Here is a 20,153-nt window from a genome sequence, read left to right as displayed (position 1 = left end):
CTTTTCTTCTCCCTCTATATACTCTTCTACGCCACCTAAACAGCAACCACTCCAAATCTCTGTATCTACCCAAGCTCGCTCTCTCTGTTCTCCTAGTCCACATATTCAACTTCATCTTTAGCAACTTCATTTAGTTAGATGTCTTGCAGAAACTTCAAACTCAACATATCCAAAATGTATTTCACCATCTATTTCCAGGCACCATCATATATTAGGTGCTCAAGCCAGTGACCAGAGACTTTCACTCCTGCTTCCTTACTTTCTTTTTCCAATTGTCAAATCCTGTTCATTCTAACTCCTCAATATCTTCAGGTTCTATTCATTTCCTTTCATCTCTACCAACACTGATCTACCCTAGCCATCAATGTTCATACTAAATCACTGTAACGGCCTCCTGATTTTCCCCAAATCCAAATCCAACCCTAAGGCAATACTGTAGCCTGTACAGATCCCTGTTGTTTTCACATTATTAAATTAAAAATAATCAAAGTTTACAAAAGAGTATATTTGAGTGTGTAAGAAGAGGGATGGTGCAAAACCATAAATATATGTATATACTTCTTATATTTTTTCAAACATAAATGATGGAAAATAAAATTAAAACTAATTAAAAAAATAATTTCCTTTTAGGTAGGAAGTGAATGGGGACAGGGACACAAGCCATATCTTCCTGAATAAACCCTATTCATAACTTAAAAACGAAATTGAATCAAGAGGAAAAAAAGAGGCAATTCTTAAAATTAAAAACAATCCATGCACCTTCCCCAGTGAGGGGCATTTTTTGGTGAACCTGTTTTCATTTTGGAAAATGTTTATGAATAAATAGCTTTAAATTAGAAAAAACAAGTGATGCAGATATCTGAATGAGATTGGTACTAGTTTTGCAAAATGTTAACGGTGAGAGAAACTGGGCAACATCTACAAGGATTTCTTTACATTACTTCTTACATCTGCTTGTGAATCTACAATTACTGCAACAAAATTTTTAATTGAAACAAACAAACAAACAAACAAACAAACAAACTGTAGCCCATCCAATGTGGCTCAGTGGCTGACCATCGACCTAGGATCCAGGAGATTGAGGATTGATTCCCAGTCAGGGCACATGCCCGGGTTGCGTTGTGGGCTTGATTCCCAGCAGGGGGTGTGCAGGAGGCAGCCGGGCAATGACTTTCTCATCATTGATGTTTCTATCTCTCTCTTCCTCTCCCTCCCTCCCTCTGAAATCAATTACCGTGTTCATGGATTGGTAGAATTAACATCATTAAAATGTCCATACTACCCAAAGCAATCTATAAATTCAATGCAATCCCTGTTAAAATACCAATGGCATATTTCACAGACCTAGCACAAACACTCCAAAAATTTATATTGAACCAAAAAAGACCCCAAATAGTCACGGCAATCTTGTAAAGAAGAACAAAGTTGGAGGGATCACAACACCTGATATCAATCTCTACTACAAAATCACTGTCATCAAAACAGCCTGGTACTGGCACAAGAACAGACATATAGGTCAGTGGAACAGAACAGAGAACCCAGAAATTGAACCAAACCTTTGTGCTCAATTAATATTTGACAAAGGAGGCAAGAGCATACAATGGAGTAAAGACAGTCTCTTTAATAAATGGTGGTGGGAAAACTGGACAGGCACATGCAAAAAAAAAAAAAAAAAAAAAAAAAGGAAACTAGATGACCAACTCACACCATACACAAGAATAAACTCAAAAAAAAAATAAAACACTTTAATGTAAGACATGAAACCATAAAAATCCTAGAAGAAAATATAGGCAGCAACATCTCAGACATCTCTCGTAGCAATGTTTGCTGATACATCTCCTAGGGCAAGAGAAACAAAGGAGAAAATAAACAAATGGGACTGCATCAAAATAAAAAGCTTCTGCACAGGAAAATAAACCATCAACAAAACGAAAAGGGAGCCCACTGTAGAGGAGAACATATTTGCCAATGACACATCTGATAAAGGGTTAATTTCCAAAATATATAAGGAACTCATACAACTTAACAAAAGGAAGACAAATAATCCAATTAAAAAATGGGCAAAGGACCTGAATAGACACTTCTCCAAAGAGGACATACAGATGGCCAAGAGACATATGAAAAAATGTTCCGTCACTAATATTCAGAGAGATGCAAATTCAAACCACAATGAGGTATCTCTTCACACCTGTCAGAATGGCTCCATCAACAAATCATCAAATGACAAGTGCTCGCGAGGGTGTGGAGAAAGGGGAACCCGAGTACACTGCTGGTGGGAATGCAGACTGGTGAAGCCACTATGGAAAACAGTATGGAGGTTCCTCAAAAAATAAAAATGGAACTGCCTTTTGACCCAGTGATCCAACTTCTAGGAATATATCCTAAGAAACCCAAAACACCAATCACAAAGAACTTATGCACCCTTATGTTCGTAGCAGTGCAATTCACAATAGCTAAGATCTGGAAACAACCCAAGTGCCCATCAGTAGCTGAGTGGATAAAAAAGCTGTGGGACATTTACACCATGGAACACTATGCAGCTGTAAAGAAGAAGGATCTCATACCCTTTGGGACAGCATGGATGGACCTGGAGGGGATTATGCTAAGTGAAAAAAAGCCAGGCAGGGAAAGACAAGTACCACATGATCTCACTCATATGTGGAATCTAATGAACAAAATAAGCTGATGAACAAAATAGATACAGAGATATAGAAGCATGGAGCAGTTGGATGAATTTCAGAGGGAAGGTGCGGGTGGGGAGTGTGTGTGGGAGAGATTAATCAAAGAACTTAGATGCATATATACATGACCTATGGACACAGACAATACTGTGGAGGAGACCTGGTGGGGGGGCATGGGCGGAATTAAAAAAGAAAGAAAATACAAACTGTAATAACTTAATTATTTAAGTGACAGTAAAACCCAGTGTCTTTACTGTGCATCCCTAGTAGTATATACACTAAGGATGAAAAGAAATTCTAATCTGCATTCAGCAATCTTACTTTTATTATATATTTAAACTAATAGAATGAAGCAAGTATGTTAGCGTGGCAAGAAACTCCAATTTTCAGAGAAAAGATGTATAAATGTAAAATTTAAAGAGTTAAAGTAATGAAGTCTCATATATCCATTATCCTCCTCCAACGATTAACAACTACAACTCATTGGCTAATTTTCTTTTACCTATACACCAGTGGAGTACCCAGTGCTCACCTCCCACCTGATTTTGAGGCAAATCCCAAACATCAATATCACTTAATGCATAAATATTTCAGTACTTATCTCCAGAAAGTAAGTACTTTTTGTACAATAACTACTGTAAAATTACACATTAACAACTAACAATCCCTTATTATCTAATAAATGTCTCACAAATAAACATCTGAGATTATTACTTAACTGGAAATAATGGTGTAAACTCATGGGTTCATTTTTGTATGTTTTGTTTTGATGAAAGACAAGTTTTTATTTCAGAATAATTTTAGATTTACATAAAAAATGCAAAGGTAGTACAGAGAGTCCTGTATCCATCCCCCTTACCCAACTTCCCCTAACACTAACATCTTCAGTAACTATAGGACATCTGCCAAAACTGAGTAACACTGGCACGTTACTATTAAATTCCAGACTGTATTTGAAAATCACCAATTTGTTGACTAATGTACTTTCTTTGTTTGGGGATCCCATGCTGGATATCACATTGCATTTTGTCAAGTCTCCTTAGTCTTCTCTGGTTTGTGACAATTTCTCAGTCTTTCCTTATTTTTCATGACCTTGACAGAGTATTTTGTAGACTGTCCTTCAAGTTAGATCTATGTGAAGTTTTTTTCCAGTTTTAGGTAAGGGTTGTGGGTTTTGGGGGAAGGATATCATAGAGGTGAAGTGCTTTTCTCACATCACCCCAGGGGGCACATGGTATCCACATGGCCTGTCACCGGTGATGTTAACTTGATTCCATGGTTAAGAGGGTCAGGCAGTTATCTTCACCGCAAAGTTATTGTGTTCCCCTTTCCACACCCTGTTCTTTGAATGCAAATCACCAAGTCCAGGCCATAATTAAGGTAGGAGGGGGATTATCTCTATCTGCTGGAGTGGGTAGTATCTACATATATTATTTGGAATTCTGTAAGAAAGGTTTACTTCTTCTTTTCCATTAAAAAATTTATTCAAAATTTATTTATATCAGTATGGACTCATATAGCACCACAGGGTTCATTCTAAGCGCCACTCTTGCTTATTTGTAACTTCTTTCTCTGAATGGATTTTAAACTTCTTCATATTTAAATAATAAATATACCAAAAAAAAAATCCAATACCATAAACAAAATTAAACAGGCAAATTTGGGGAAAATATTTGCAAATACATGAAAAAAGTAAATATCCTTAGTAAATAAAGAATTATTAGAAAATGGCCAAAAACTAAAGAAAGTGAACAAATGAAAAATTGGTAAACATACCTTAAAAATATTTAACCATACTAGCAACAACAAAAATGCAAATTAAACCTATCATTCTGACTTACCAAAATGTAAACATGGATACTCTCCCCTACCATTGGTTTGAATGTAAACTGGTACAATCTTTATGGAAAGTAATATGACACTATGTAAAAGGAATTTTAACTATATTGCTATGTCCCAGAACATAAAAGCTGAGCATGAATTTTTTCAAGAAAATGAAAATAATGAAAATAAAGATTTTAAAAGGAAAAACATGCATAATACAGAAAAGAAGGTAGAAGATATATAGAATATCATATTATAGATATATAGTGTACCATCAATACAGTGATTCAAGAAACTTAAAGAACCTAAGGCAGGGTTAAAACACAAACATACACACACACACACACACACACACATCACAGAGAAAACTACAGAAAACAATAGATGAAGAAAACACTGTCTTTAATAACCTGAGGAATAAAGACAGATTAGTTTCAGAGAAATGACAGACTGCTGGCTGAATTATCAATATCAATGGAAGCCAGAAGACAGTAGAATGATATCTAATGGAAAGAAAATGCCAATCTAGAATTCTCTACTCAGTGAATATCCTTCAAGACTGAAGGGGATATAAGAAAATTCTGAAAATAACAAAAAAGGAGAGTTTGCACCCAGCAGACTGACACAAGGAAAATGAATCCAGATAAAACCTTAGAGATAGAGAATAAAGAAAGGATAAGTGTGAGGGTAAATGTAAATGAATAAAAATAATAAAATAGGGTGATGTAAATACATGTAACTTATGTATTATGCACACAAATATAATTTAAATATACAAAAACAACAGCCTATAAGTCAAGGGAGGCATCATATGAGATTTATGTGTTCTACAGTGCTTGTGCTACTCAGGAAGGCAATAATGGGATCAATATTAAGGTATGATGAATTAGGAAGTCACACTGTTATTTCTGGGGTACACATTAAGAGAAAATAATGCTTAAACCTCCAAATTAATAAAGAAAAATGGAATGATAAAAAATATTCAATTGATCCAGATAAATCAGGAAAGGCAACAAAAAGAAACATGAAATAAGTGGTACAAACAGAAAGTATATAAGAAGACCACAGATGTAAATCAAACTATCTCAAAATATAATTAAATGTAAATGGACTGAATGCTCCAATTAAAAGACAAAGATTGATGGTCTAGAATAAAAACAGCTATATGTCTTTTAACAAGAGACACATTTAAAAACCCAAGGATAAAAAAGGTTAAAATTAAAAGGGGGGGAAAATCCCAGAAAATTAAACTCAAAATAGAAGAATGGAAATAGCAAGCAGAAGTTACTGAAATGGAAAATAAACATATAATAAAAAGAATGTACAAAGCTTAAAGTTGTTTTTTAAAAGAGTAATAAAACTGGTAAATGTCTGGGAAGGCTGAGAAAGAAAAAGAAAAGATACAAATTACCAGTATCAAGAATAAAAAAGATTCTGCAGAGATATTATGAACCGCTTTATGCCAAAATTGTTTAAAATTTAAATAAAATACTCATTCCGAGCAAAATATAATTCACCAGAATGACACAGTAATAAATGGAAAACCTAATATTCCTATAAATATTTAAGGAATTGAATCAGAAATGATAGCCTTTCTTACAAGAAAGTCTGTCCTGGATGGGTTTAAAGGTGAGTTCCACCAATCATATAAAGAGGGCAAAAACCCCCCCCAAACCCACAGAGAACGCTCCCAGTTCACTTTATAAGGCTAGCATAATCTAGCTATGAAAACTTGATAGGGACAGTATATATGAAAATTATAGGACAACCTTCTTATAAATATAGCCGTAAACAGTCTAAACAAAATAAAAACAAACCAAATATAGCAATATATAAAAAGGATTATAAGGATTATACAACACAACCAAGTTTGGTTAACTAAAGAATCAATGAAATTTATTGCATTAACAAATTAAAGAAGAATACCATATGATCAATTCAACATACACAGAAAAAAGCATTTGATAACAATTCACCATCCATTCACACTTAGCAAACTCTAAGATCAGAAATGAGCAAAAAACCCCCCCAAAAAAACCCAACCCTGCTATCACCATTTCTGGATGTTAATCCATTGCAGTAAAGGCTAGAAAAAGAAATAAATGTAAAAAGAACTGAATAATCAAAATCTTCCTCATACACAGATGATATGATCAGGTATGCAGAAAACCCAAACAATTCTACAGATAAATCATGGGGATTGCTGAAGCTTCATAAATAGAAAGGAACACAAAGCCAATGCAAGGAAGGAGGGAAAGAGAGGAGAGAGAAGGGTCTGCCGTTAAAAACAAATACCTAAAAGGAAATCTAACATAGGATATATATAACCTCAGTGGAGAAAAGCATAAAATGTTATTGCAAGAAATCAAAGACCTAAATGGGGAGACAGACACCATGTTCATGGAACTGGAAGACTCAATATTGTAAACATGTCAATTATTCTCAAGTTGCTAAGATCTGATATAGTATTCAAGGCAACATCTTCATGCAGAGGGTGCCTATATGACAAGCTCCCAGTAAAAACCCTGGGTGTTGAGTCTCTAATGAGCTTCCCCAGTTGGAAACATTTCACAAGTGTTGTCACAACTGGTTGCTGGCAGAAGACCCCTGGAGCTTGTGCCTGGTTGCCCCTGAACTTCAACCCATGCACCTTTTCCTTTTGTGTGTGTATGGAAATTCACAACCTGATTCTAAAATGTGTATGGAAAATGCGGAGACAAGTACACCCCTCGAGATATGTCTACAGAGGAACAAGGAGGAAGGCCCTGCTCCACCAGTTCCCAGGACATATTATAAAGCTTTAGTAAATAGGTGCTCTTGGCACAACACCAGACAAAAACGCCAATGGACCAGGATATGCATGCTTCATTTATAGCAAAAGTGGTATGGCAGAGCAGTCTTTTCAGTAATTTTGCTGAGACTATTGAATATCCACATGGAAAGAAATGAAATTGGACGGCTTCCTCACAGTGTACCCCAAATCAATTCCAGCTGGCTAAGAAAACATAGGAGGCTAATCTTTATAATCTCAGAGTAGTAAATATTTCTTAAACAAGACACAAAAACACTAACCATAAAAGGAAAGACTGATAAATTAGATTATATTAAAATTACAAACTTGTATTAATCAAAAGATACCATTACAAGAATGAATAGCTAGGCCACTAAGTGGCAATTAGGGAAGAGTAATGAGGAACAGTCACAGTGGGATCCCACCACACAGCAATTGGCAAAAGTAAAAAAATTCTGAAAATGCCAAGTATTAGCAAGGGTGTGCAGCAGAGGTCATGAGCAATCATGAGAATGAAAGGAAGGTGCTGTTAATGAGAACTAACAAGAGGCTTTTTAAGCAGGGGCAGTACCAGGAAAACCAGGACTTGGATCACCTTAGAGAGGCATATGCTAGAGGTAAAGGGTCGGTTTATACATCTACTTTAGGAAATACCTTGGTGCCATCTAGGGAAACTGAAGCTGTACATATGCTAAAGCCTATCAGTTCCACTCCTAGGTCTATACCCTACATGAATGTGTACTCAGGTGTACCAGAATACATATGCAAGACTGTTTACAACAGCATTGTTCCAAACAGCCAAATCTGGAAACAATCCAAATACCTATTAACATTAAAATGAATAAATTGAGAATGTTCACTGCAATACTATATATGGATAAAATGAAGGAGCACAGAGCAACCTGAATCAATCTCACAGACCAAAAGAGTATTTACTGTATGATTCCATTCAAATAAGATTTTAAAAGACAGATAACACTGAGTTATATTATTCAGGGATACCTATTTGGGTGGTATAGATATAAAAGCATGAAAGTGAAGTCTAGATTAAAATTAATTCTGAGAGAGGTAGGGGTTTGTAATCAGAAAGGGGAAATGCAAGGGTTGTTGAGGTGCTGGCTGTTTTTAAAATTTCTTGACCTGGTTGTAGTTACATGGTTGCTCACTTTACAACAATCCCTTAAGCTGTATAGTTCTGTGTATGCATTTTTCTAAATGGAATACAGCCTATAAAAAGATTAATTCTACATGTAATGCAGGTGTTTATATGTAGTCATATATTCTTTTATCTAGTAGTTCTATTTCTAATAGGGTGTGAACAAGTAATTATGTACAAGAATATTGTTAATCATGACATTATTTCTAATAGGGAAAACCAGAAAACAGTGGAAATACCCAATAACATGTCCAAACAGGGAAATTATAAAATTAAATATGACACAAGCATATAGTTTCGACATCTTAATTCAGCCATTAAAATATTGTGGCTAAAAAATACTTAATGGTATAGCAAAATGCTTAAAATTATTAAATGAACCTGGCCGGTGTTGTTCAGTGGTTGAGCATTGACCCATGTACCAAGAGGTCACCAGTTGGATTCCCGGTCAGGGCACATGCCCGGGTTGCGGGCTCGATCCCCAGTAGGGGGCGTGCAGGAGGCAGCCGATCGATGTTGATAATTCTCTCCCATCGATGTTTCTATCTCTCTCTCTCCCTTCCTCTCTTTCTAAAAAATCAATAAAAACATATTAAAAATTATTAAATGAAAACTAGGAAACAAAATTGTGTATATAAAATGACCTCAATTTAGTGCAATTGTGATGAGTGTAAGTAGCAGGAAATGTTTTGAAATGTTCACTGTGATTAACTTTTGCAAATGGTATTATTTTTGTCATTAGAATTTTCCATAAGTTCTAAGTGTGTATAAAGTATGTGTATTGTAAAGGTTGTCAACACTAAAACCTGCTTATAATTTTTATTTATTTATTTATTTTAAAAAATATATCTTTATTGATTTCAGAGAGAGGGAAGGAGAGGGAGAGAGAGAGATAGAAACATCAATGATGAGAGAGTCATTGATCAGCTGCCCCCTGCACACCCCTGACCGGGGATCGAGCCCGCAACCCGGGCATGTGCTCTGACTGGGAATCGAACCCCGATCGTCTGGATCCTAGGTTGAGGCTCAACTGCTGAGCCATGCCCGGCCAGGCTATAATTTTTATTTTTAAATTAACAAACTACTTTTTTTATGTAACAGAAAGTTAACTGAATTTTCTTTCTGTTTTATGTGTATATAAATGTATTCAAAATTGTATTAGTAGTTGAAGATCAGCTTTCTTACACAAAAAAATTACCAGAGTGACAACTTCAAATATATTTCTAAGACAGTAGGCATCAGAATGTAGTTTGTTTTCAAATGTAGCATTCAAAGCTTAAAATCTATTATATATACTGTAACATCTCAATCTAGGATTTGTTTTATGCCAAAATTGGGACACCTAAAATTTTAAAAATTGATGTCAAAATGATACAGTAATTATAGTTAAAAGTTTAAAAAAATCTCAAACTCTGCAATTATTTTATAGATAATTCTATTTTGCTTGCAGATCCAGGAGTTTATCAACCCTTCTTCTATTGATCTCTATTTTAGTTCGTGTAGGAAAAAGTTAACAAAGCAGGCCTGATCTAGTATCTTTTCAAAAGCTTACAAGATTGGCTCTTGATTGGTATCTGGGAATTTGGATGAGTTCCTCCCTTCCTAACTGAAAAGAGTGGCTCACTGTGTCTAAACTATTTTGTACAAACAGTATGATTTATCCCGAACACCTGCTTTCTTTCTGGGAGTCTGGAATTTGGTATGCGCCAGGCAGAGGGTGCCTACACGACAAGCTCCCAGTAAAAACCCTGGGTGTTGAATCTCTAATGAGCTTCCCCGGTTGGCAACATTTCACAAGTGTTGCCACAACTGGTTGTTGGCAGAAGACCGTTGGAGTTTGTGCCTGGTTGCTCCTGAACTTCAACCCATGCACCTTTTCCTTTTGCTGATTTTGCTTTATTTCCTTCAGCTATAATAAATCATAGCTGTGAATAAGACTCTATGCTGAGTCTTCTCAGTAAATCATCAACACTAGGGGTGATCTTGGGGACTCCTAACATACAGTCCCTAAAACTAAAATGTAACTAAACATTTAATATAGTGGTAAAGCTAGTCAAGAGAAATGTTTAATTTTAAAATGTTTATAATGATACAGAAGTCTTCTTTCCACTAGTATTTATCAAAGGCCTACAAAGGCACCCAGCTAGGTCCTATCATATATCTTATCTTATTGAATTACTGTAAGGATCAAGTTTTATGTTTACGAGGACCAAACAATATTTCCCAACAATTTCCTATTACCCAGCACTTAAGCAGGCATTCAATAAATATGTGCTGAATGAATAGCAATTTATATCATTACAAGTAAAAACAAAAAACCAAAATAGATCAGACTACCTATAAAAATAGTACACATCTTCATATAAATTAAAATGCTACAGTCTAGATTTTTCTTGCTTGATATGAAACAAATATATTTTCCTCTAAGTGGCAAGTTTTCTGGTAAGTACTAATCAATTCTACTCAGTATAAATGAATTCTATAAAAGCTCCCATCCCCAAGCATAAACAGCAGACCAAAAGAAAATTAAATAAAATTAAAAAATAAAAGTGCCTTCAGTCTATTTATCTTCATTGTGAGCTCAAAAATACAAACTGCTAATATTATTTTAAAAGATACAAACTACTGTATTCATGTCAGATGTGTTTTAAATCCATATTTAATTACTATAAAACTCTCCCTGTGGTATATGTAATCATTCTATAATAAGGTAATTAAAATTCCTCGGCCAGCCAATTTAGGATTTACAGCTTAACTCAAGTATCAGACACTACTAAAGACAAGCTCAGATGTGTCACTTAGAAATAAACATTTACTTTGGAGGGGGTGACACAACACAGCCCTGTCTTTGAAATTGATTCTACATTTTAAAACATTTCAGAAAATTGCTATAGACAAGTCCAAATCTAAGTGTAATCCCAAAGCAACGGATATAGTGCAAACACATGTAGATTTCCAACAAACTACTATGTGTGTTGGGAAAGATGACAACATAGTCTCTAAATAGTATTATCCCTACTTTAAAGGTCAATCATCTCTTGACCTCCTGCTTTCTGGACCACATTTGTTGAAACTGAATATCTAGGGGTGGGGAATGGGTATACATGTTTGTTTCACAAACTCTACTCAGGATTTTCCAATGCTAAATTTTGAAATCTATTGCTCTATTTTTTCCCAGCCCTAAAATTCTGGTTCTGTGAGTCTCAGTATTTGAGTATGCTTTAAACTGACAAACCATTTGTAATATAATGGGTGTATCAACTTGTTTTAAGAATTTTCTAACATAATTAGGCCATATAATTTCATGACTTCAGTTTAGGAAAAACAAGGGGGAGCTGGTTATAGATAATCTCTGGCAAAGACAGATAAGGATATCATATTAAGAAACTCACTGATAACCCAAATATATTGTTTGATTTAGCCTTTTCTCCATCAAATATATCAGAGCTGATTCCATGTAGCCAACAAATTAGCAAAGTCAATTGACCTTATTTCATTTGTTTCCCCTTTCCTTGTCCACTCTGTATTGGTATCATGTCATAAAATTGTGGAAAGGATCCACATTATGCATAACTTGAGGAATGAGTCCCTGAGTAGTGGAGGTAATTCTATTCTATTGCCAGAAATATGGAACTAATAATTCTGGACTAGCTCCGTCTACATGCAGCTAGATAAGCAGTCTCTTACCTAGCCAGTAGGTGGAGGCACACACAAACTTACTGCTCTGCTCTTTGATCCACAGGACCTGAAATCTTGCAATAATCAATGGTTTTGATCGCTTGTCTCTTTTTTTAAACTCAGAAGATCAAAGAGAATGCAAAAAGCTGGGGTGAATTTATGAAAAATCATGATACAAAAAACAATTTTATATTTCTATTTTGTTTCTGACCCTTTTGAGAAATAACAAAGTAATTAAAAAAAAATTTTAAAAACATATCTTTATTGATTTCAGAGAGAGGAAAGGAGGGGGAGAGAGAGAGAGAGAAACATCAATGATGAGAGCCACTGATCGTCTGCCTAGCCCGCAACCCGGGCCTGTGCCCTGACCAGGAATCGAATCTCGATTGCCTGGATCCTAGGTTGATGCTCAACCGCTGAGCCACGCCCGGCTGGGCCAAAGTAATTTTAACTATGAATTTATAATCTACTGCCAGATCCCTAGAGCTAATAAAACAATTCTAAACTTAGAAATATATCCTTTAAAATTCATGTTCAATCAGGAAAACTGAACATCAATTGAATATATGATATTAAGACATTATTATTGATTTTGCCAGGTATGATAATAGTATTATGGTCATTTTTAAAAAGTCCTTAACTGTTAGAAATGTAAACAGGAGAATTTATACTTGAAATGACACTGTTTTAGAAATCTCCAGGAGGTAAAAAAGACAACAGTAAAGGATAGGCAGGAAAAGAATAACAAAATATTGATAACCGTTGAAGCTGGGTGACAGGTACACTGAGGTTCATTATAGTATTCTCCTTTTATTTAAAAATTCCCAAAATGGGTTAAAAATTCAAATAGAAATTTATGTTCTAGTGATCTGGGTTAACACTGGGATCAGGTGCTATTAGGACTGGTAAAAATGCAATTTTAATGAGGTCTCATCTCATTATGAATTATTTCAATTAACTGAATCATATAAAATGAGAGCGATATAAAATCTCATATAGATTTCAACACAGAAACTAAAACTAACCTGTTCAGTCTACTGAAAACAATATCTTATAGCTGTAGAGCGCTTTACCATTTCATAAAGAGTAAATTCACATAGTTTTCTCACCTAGTTCTCATAATCTTATGAAGATTTTAAAGATAAGACACATGAGTCTCTAAAAGACTTGGCCAAAGTCACACAATAAAAATGACATAGTTGGGATACTAAACCCAGTTTTCTGACACCAAAGACCATTTTCTCTCTACTGCTCTTAGATCCTTTTGAAACAAATAGCAGACAGGATGAAATTTAAGCAAATTTTGATTTCTATGTTCACTACTTTATAATATACGATGAAATCTATTTTTTACCTTTCTCAGTGAATACAAATTTGGACAGAAACACATTTCTTGAATAAAGAATAAAATTTAACCAGAAAAAGTGTTTAAAAGAATTACAATATCACTCTGGCTGGTGTGGGTCAGTTGGTTGGGGCATCGTCCCATGCACCGAAACGTGGCCATTTCGATTCCCAGTCAGGGCACGTGTGGGAGGCAGCCGACTGATGTTTCTCTCTCACCTTGATGTTTCTCTCTCTCTCTCTCTCTCTCTCTCTCTCTCTCTCTCTGTCTCTGTCTCTCAAATCAATTAAAGGCAGAAGAAAAGAATATAATATCTTAAAATCAGAAGGGACGTTAGAGGCTCTCTCTAGTCCGAAATTAAAACCTTATCTTCACCCCCTGCATGGATCCAGCTTGAGCTCGGGTGTCTCTAGTGAAGAATGTGCACTCTGTGAGGCGGCCTATTTTCATTTGTGCAGTTCGTCTAATCATTAGAGGCTTTCATTGCTTAGAGGTGAACTCTAGCTGCCAACCTTGTTGATCCCAGTTACAACCCTGACCCTACACTGAATACACATATGATCCTCTTTCAAATGACAATCTTTCAAATAACTGAAGATACTCATTATGTTCTACCATGGGCTTCTGCTCTGAGGACTCTTTTAGCAGAAAAAGAAAACCAATAGATTCTTGGGTAACTAAAGCCCCCCAATCTTTTCAATTGCTCTTCCATGCCAGTGGTCTTCAAACTGGGACCCAAGTATCACTGGGAGTACCCAAAGCTCTTCCAAGGGATTAGGGTATTTTTAAGGCAATCAATTTCCATATCTTCATTTACCGTAATTTGGTCTATCTGAAAACAAGTCTGTGGTCTAATGATTTCCTTTTACATCTCCACTCACAGGAACTCATCTAAATTGACAAACCACTCATCTATCCTGAGAAGTCCACCTAGCTTCAAAGAGACAACAGGGGAATGGAATGCAAATCTCCCGAGGGAAGGAGAGAACCTTGAGAGCAAAACAGAACACTTGGGAAAGAAAGGGGACAGCCATCCTATTCCATCCAGACAATATATTCATGGCAAAGCCTGATCCATTTTAGAACTAGAAATCAACAGCAACATGACAGTCACAGGGATGTCTATTAACACTTTAATTTTATTTGAAAAATGAAGTCAGATTTTTGTCTGTCAGAAAGTGAGTCTGATTTGGCTCACTGGTTTGACAATGATGACTAGTTTTGCCATGTAGGTCACATAGCAGACATAAATTGAGATAAAGATGCAGCTCTACAGGTTTGAAGAAAACATTTAAAACAATATAGGAGACACTGAAAATTACAACCTCACAATAAAAGTTTTTGTATGTCAACTTAAAAATATGTGAGGAGGTACAAAGTTTTCAAAATTCTTTTAGTAGGCTTGCCAACAAAGATTTTGAAGGCTCAGACTCTATGACAGAATTTCTAGGCTCTTTCCCACCCTGGTTATCCCCTCCCCTTCTGGAAGCATGCCAGTGTCCTGCTTACTATGAACATGCCAGGAGAATGAGCAGTGTACAATACAGCAGGAGTGTGGCTGGTTCTGAATACCATGTACTTATAATTAATGTAGTCAAAGGTTCCATTCAGAGCTGTTAAAGCTCTGTTGCAACAACTAACTAAAATGTTTATATCTTTTTCACCTAAGCAGTTACAACTAAATTCACAGTGAACTTGCACTTACATACTTGAATGAGTAAGTTTACATTAACAGGCCTTAAATTTCATCTTCTTTGTTTCCGCTCCTTTGCTGCAAACTTGTGAAATATTTTAAAATTTTGATCTAGCTATTCAATGTATTAGCTAGCCCTCTGTGGGAGTAGCTTTTGACACAGTTCCCAGTGATCACTACCTCCTGGTATTCACAGCCTTGTGCAATTCCTTCCCCTTGTGTGTGGGCTGGATCTCGTGACTTGTTTCTAACTAATAGAATATGGCCAGAGTGCTGGTGTATGATTTCTAAGATTAGGTTTCAAGATTGATTTCAGTTTTGCCCTCTTGCTTGCTCGCTCTGATGAAGCCAGTTGCCATTTTGTGAGGTGCTCCATGGAAGGACCTGGTTACAAGGAACCTAGAGTAGCCTCAGGCCAACAGCTCATGAGGAACTAAGGCCCTCAGTCTAATAGCCTAATGCCAACAACCATGTGAGTGAGTTCGGGAGCAGATTTATGCCCAGTGGTGCCTTAGAATGACTTTAGCCCTGGCCAACTCCTTGATTACTACCTTGTGAGAGACCCTAATCAATGTCACTGATAAAAATAGGATGGCACCCCATAAAGGATATAATCTCTGAACACGATCATCTAACCAGCTATAAAATTACCCAGTTGTCCTCTCCTTAGCTCACATTTCTCTATCTTACTGACAATAATTCTGTGAGAAATAGGTCAAGTGGCTTATTGAATCAAGATACACTGTTATCTGCAGAATTTCCTTCCTGTGCCAACACGGTGATCGTATCAAAAGAGGAAGTTAAGCGTGTTATTACCTGTTTTTAGTTGCTAAGAGAGGCTTGCTACATGGAGGCCTCCAGTGCCATCCTACTCCTCTCCACTAAGACTCCTATGATCAGAATTTTCTATTTTGGGGCCTTTTATCTCTCTGAACTCTTTCTTTTTAAAGCCTCTTCTCTGAAGTATGCTAAAAATGTGAGGGTTACTAAATATGACCAACTTTTGCTTCCTCAGCCACTGTGAACCTTAAGATGAGATAATCCTTTTATTCTTATTACTTTAGATCTTTCTAAATAGATGAGTTCACAATTATTATTAAATTTTAAAAGAAGGTATTAGTGTTATCCAAAACCAACACTGCTTAAAACTTTAACCCTTAAGAAAATAAAATGTACACTCACAATTCAAAAACCATGTAAAGCATTCCATCTGAGCTATATGTCTCCAGTAACTCTACAATGTGGGGATGTTTCAGCATATGACAGATACTGGCTTCCCGCTTTAGATCTGAAAAACAAACACACAACATACTTTGTTAGGTAGGAACAAAAGACAACCAGAGTGAATAATGAATGAATGGATATGATCTATGGTAACATGAAGACTTCTCTAACTAAAGAGATGAAATCCCCCATTTAAGCTAAGCCTAACTTTTCACCCTTTAAACTCGTTGACACTAACTTTTCCATGTCTTTTGCCACCTTAAATCTATATACATTATAGAGTAGCCTCTTATTAATAAAAAATATAAATAGCACACTTTCCCGAAACTCTTATAATCAAGTTTTGAAATTTATAATTCTTTCTTAATCTGCTAATAAGTAACTCAATTTGCTGTTTTGAATTTTACCTCTTTTTCTTCGTTTCCCCTAAAATGGATAAGAATATGTTGTCTATTCTATAGCCTAAAATAGAGCATTAATAGACATATCAGAGAAGTTATATGGAATAGGGGGGCAAAAAAAGATTATGGTTTAAACAGAAAAGATACTCCCAGAGTCAAAGTCAGAAATTTTTTTTTCATCCTCTATAAAATGTGTTGGATAATTCAGGTCAATACCTACAGTGTTATTCTGAAGAACAAATTCAGATAATGTAGGTAAGACCAGTGTGTAAGTTCTACAACACTATTTGGAAAATAAAACTATTAATATCATCATCATATGAAAACAGTTTGGGTACAGGTATCACTTGCCATGTGTACACGGAACAAGATAATTAAAGCATTCCTGTGTAGATTGTGCTGGGGTTTTACCTGTTTGGATGAATACAATCCAGTAAGACATTTTTATATTTGGAAGTAGAAGGGAGACAGGTAAAGAAGAACAAAGGGTAAGAATACATTGCCCAAAGCAGAGGAGATAACATCTCCTCTCTGATTTATTAATCCAACTTAGTCTTGTCAAGAAGAGCAATGGCTGAAGAGGGAACCATAGAAGACTTACGTAAGGGGAGAATGAAGAAAGCAAATCAGTAAATTAGACAGAAGAGAAGCTACCAGAAAAGGGATCAATAACACAATATTAAGAAAGTCCAGGGAGCAGAGGGAATTAAGGCATGAGTAGTTGCAGAAGGCAGAGAAAAGGTTGTAAGATTCGGCCAGAAAAGACCACTAGCATTCTGGACAAGATGGAGTTCTGTGGAGAGGTCAGGTTTGAGGTCAGCATGCAGGAGATAACTGAGTAATGGTAAATTGAAATTTGTCATGTCTCTCACTGGGCTAAGTACTTAATAAAGTCTGTCACATACTGTCCCAACAACCCTGTGGGGTAGGTATTTTACAGATAAGGAAACGGTTGAAGATTGCATAGCTATCACAAGGGGTAGCTTTGAGCCCTGGCCTCTCCAATGCCATGATGATGGGTTTAGACATGATAAGGTTAGAAGAATCTGGCAGTAGGAAAGGAATAGAAATGTCAAAGGAGGTTTGATTGTCTGATTTTGCTGTTTTTACAGGAAACACTCTGTGTGTTTGTAAGTGGCAGCGATGAAAAGCCCACAGGATCTGCAGTCGGGAAACTTGGTGCCAGGCCTGCCTCTGTCATTGCTCCGTGCCGGCCAACTGCTAACCTCTACAAACGCCTTCCTTACTGCAAATGAAACGGGGAACGTGGCAGGGGATGTAGGACCTGCAGAGTCTGCTAAATCGACCTCAGAGGGCAGTGGTAAGAGTCAAACGAGAAAATGGATGTGAAAGGACAGTGTGAGTGCAGCACTGTGCGGCTGAGGGGGAAGGTGGCTCAGTGTTCATTGTAAAGGAAGAGATGGGACATACGTGAAGGATGGTCTCCATCCCCTGAAGTGGTTGGTAAGGTCCTGCCGGGAAGGAGAGGTGTGAATCAGGTGTGGGTTTTCTGTTGGGAGTCGTAACTGCGAGGAAGGCTTTTGACAAGTGTGCTGGAGGGCCAGGCTGAAGCCGAACAACATAAATCAGATGCCTGCAGTTTTTCTGTCCCTTCAAGAATGTTCTCTCTCCAGATGCTATGAAAAGCTTAGGAGTTTTGGTATTTGTTTTTATGTTTGCCTCTAGCTTCTCATTTTATTAGGAGTCACCCTTTTAATACATTCCGTTTTTTACCTTAGTTTCTCTCTTTCCATTTCTTTCTATTCTGATATAAAAGCTGATTTTAACTCAGTGCTCTGACATTGGAGTCAAGAAGTAAATAGAGACTTAGTGCTTGCCACACTGAAAACTGGTCTTTTCTCCCGTTTTCAGTTTATTTTTTATTTTGCCCCTTTTATGTAACTACAGTGTGTTTTAGTCCCCACACTCACCATTTGCCATATGCCACATTTGTTCTGAAAGAGTGAAAGTAGACGTGAATGCACTAAAGAACCTCCCATTTGAACTTGCACATTACTGCTTGGTATGTGGCTGAACATGCTCCTGGTCTAGTCACTATCATCTATCCACCCTCAAAACGAAGACAGAAGTGCTGGGGACCCTTCCTTCAAAGATTAAAAACATTTAAATGTCACATTTAAAACATTTAAATGTGACATTTCAGTTTCTAAAATCAGATCACTAATTGAATAGCACAAAGTTAACAACATAAAAATATATTTGAAATTATAAGAGCAATGACGCATAAATTGGCTTACATCTAGGATAACTGTGGCACCATTTCCCATAACTCAAGTATTGATTAAATGGGAGTATTAAAAATCCCAAATAGAAAATCATGGTTTGAAAAACACAAATGTATTATATATATGCATTTTAACTATAGATTCCAAGAATATTAAACTTGAAATGTTTGTTTTAGAATACAAATGTAAATTAAAGATATATGTATTAAGTGTTATTAATTCCGTGCTGATACAGCAAACTAAAAATTGAGGCATACCTCGTTTTATTGCGCTTTCATTTACTGCAATTCACAGATGTCATGTTTTTAATAAATTGAAGGCAATACTCCCCCAACCCCAGCAAAAAGATTACAGACTCGAGTTATTGTGGTGGCCTGGAACCAAACCCGCAGTATCTCCGAGGTATGTCTGCGTTTGCCTACAAATCCACTCATGAGGCAGAGTAGGAAAGAATGAGAAAGTAGATGGTAATAATATGATTTGAAATAGAGATTATCTGACTGCTCAGAGATACTAGCACAGAACATTCCTGTGGGTGACCTGAGGTGGAGTTATGGATGTTTGGAAGTGCTGCTTTTTCTATAGTTAACTGGTAACTCTCTCCACTGTTCCTTGTGCTTTTTCCTTTTCTAACTTCTCAGGGAAATTTTAAAAGATTTAAAAATAAACTACTTCTATGTTTGGTGCCCTTATATTTAACTATATGCCTATATTTTATCAATTTATTTCCCTTTAAAAGGGTCACTAGTAGTATGGAGAGTAATACTTAATTTTCTGACCAAAATTTTCTGACCTCAGAAACACACAACTTAAATCAACTTGCTATATGGCATAAAAACTCCTACTCCTACTCCTATTATTACTACTACTAGTTTCCTAAGACATCTGGGCCTAAAATTTTTAAAAACAATTTCCCTGGAAAGTACTCACTTATTCATTGCACCACTAGTTGCTCTTGTGATAGAATTCTTTCTAGTATCTTTTAAATGTTAGATGCTACTTTGAGAATGTCACAGTTCTGTAAGAAGTTAATTTAACTATGGGTCAAAAATAATTTGGGTATTTACAAGTATGATTAAAGGAATGATTTATGACATTCTTAGCATTGGATTAG

General features: G+C 36.1%; 1 protein-coding gene across 5 annotated transcripts in view; it reads right to left on the bottom strand.

The window, feature by feature from the left end:
• The window catches only part of CASK (calcium/calmodulin dependent serine protein kinase), a 372,464-nt gene that overhangs the window by 215,051 nt on the left and 137,260 nt on the right, over positions 1 to 20,153 (bottom strand). For all 5 annotated transcript variants that reach the window (XM_087829368.1, XM_087829364.1, XM_087829366.1 and 2 more), the window contains exon 3: positions 16,351 to 16,456. In XM_087829368.1, coding sequence (XP_087685494.1) covers positions 16,351 to 16,456 — 106 coding nt within the window. The remainder of the gene's footprint in view (positions 1 to 16,350; positions 16,457 to 20,153) is intronic.

Source organism: Miniopterus natalensis, chromosome X (assembly GCF_054644295.1).
Source record: "Miniopterus natalensis isolate mMinNat1 chromosome X, mMinNat1.hap1, whole genome shotgun sequence".
Classification (NCBI taxonomy): domain Eukaryota; kingdom Metazoa; phylum Chordata; class Mammalia; order Chiroptera; family Miniopteridae; genus Miniopterus; species Miniopterus natalensis.
This window is presented reverse-complemented; position numbering and strand designations above follow the sequence as displayed.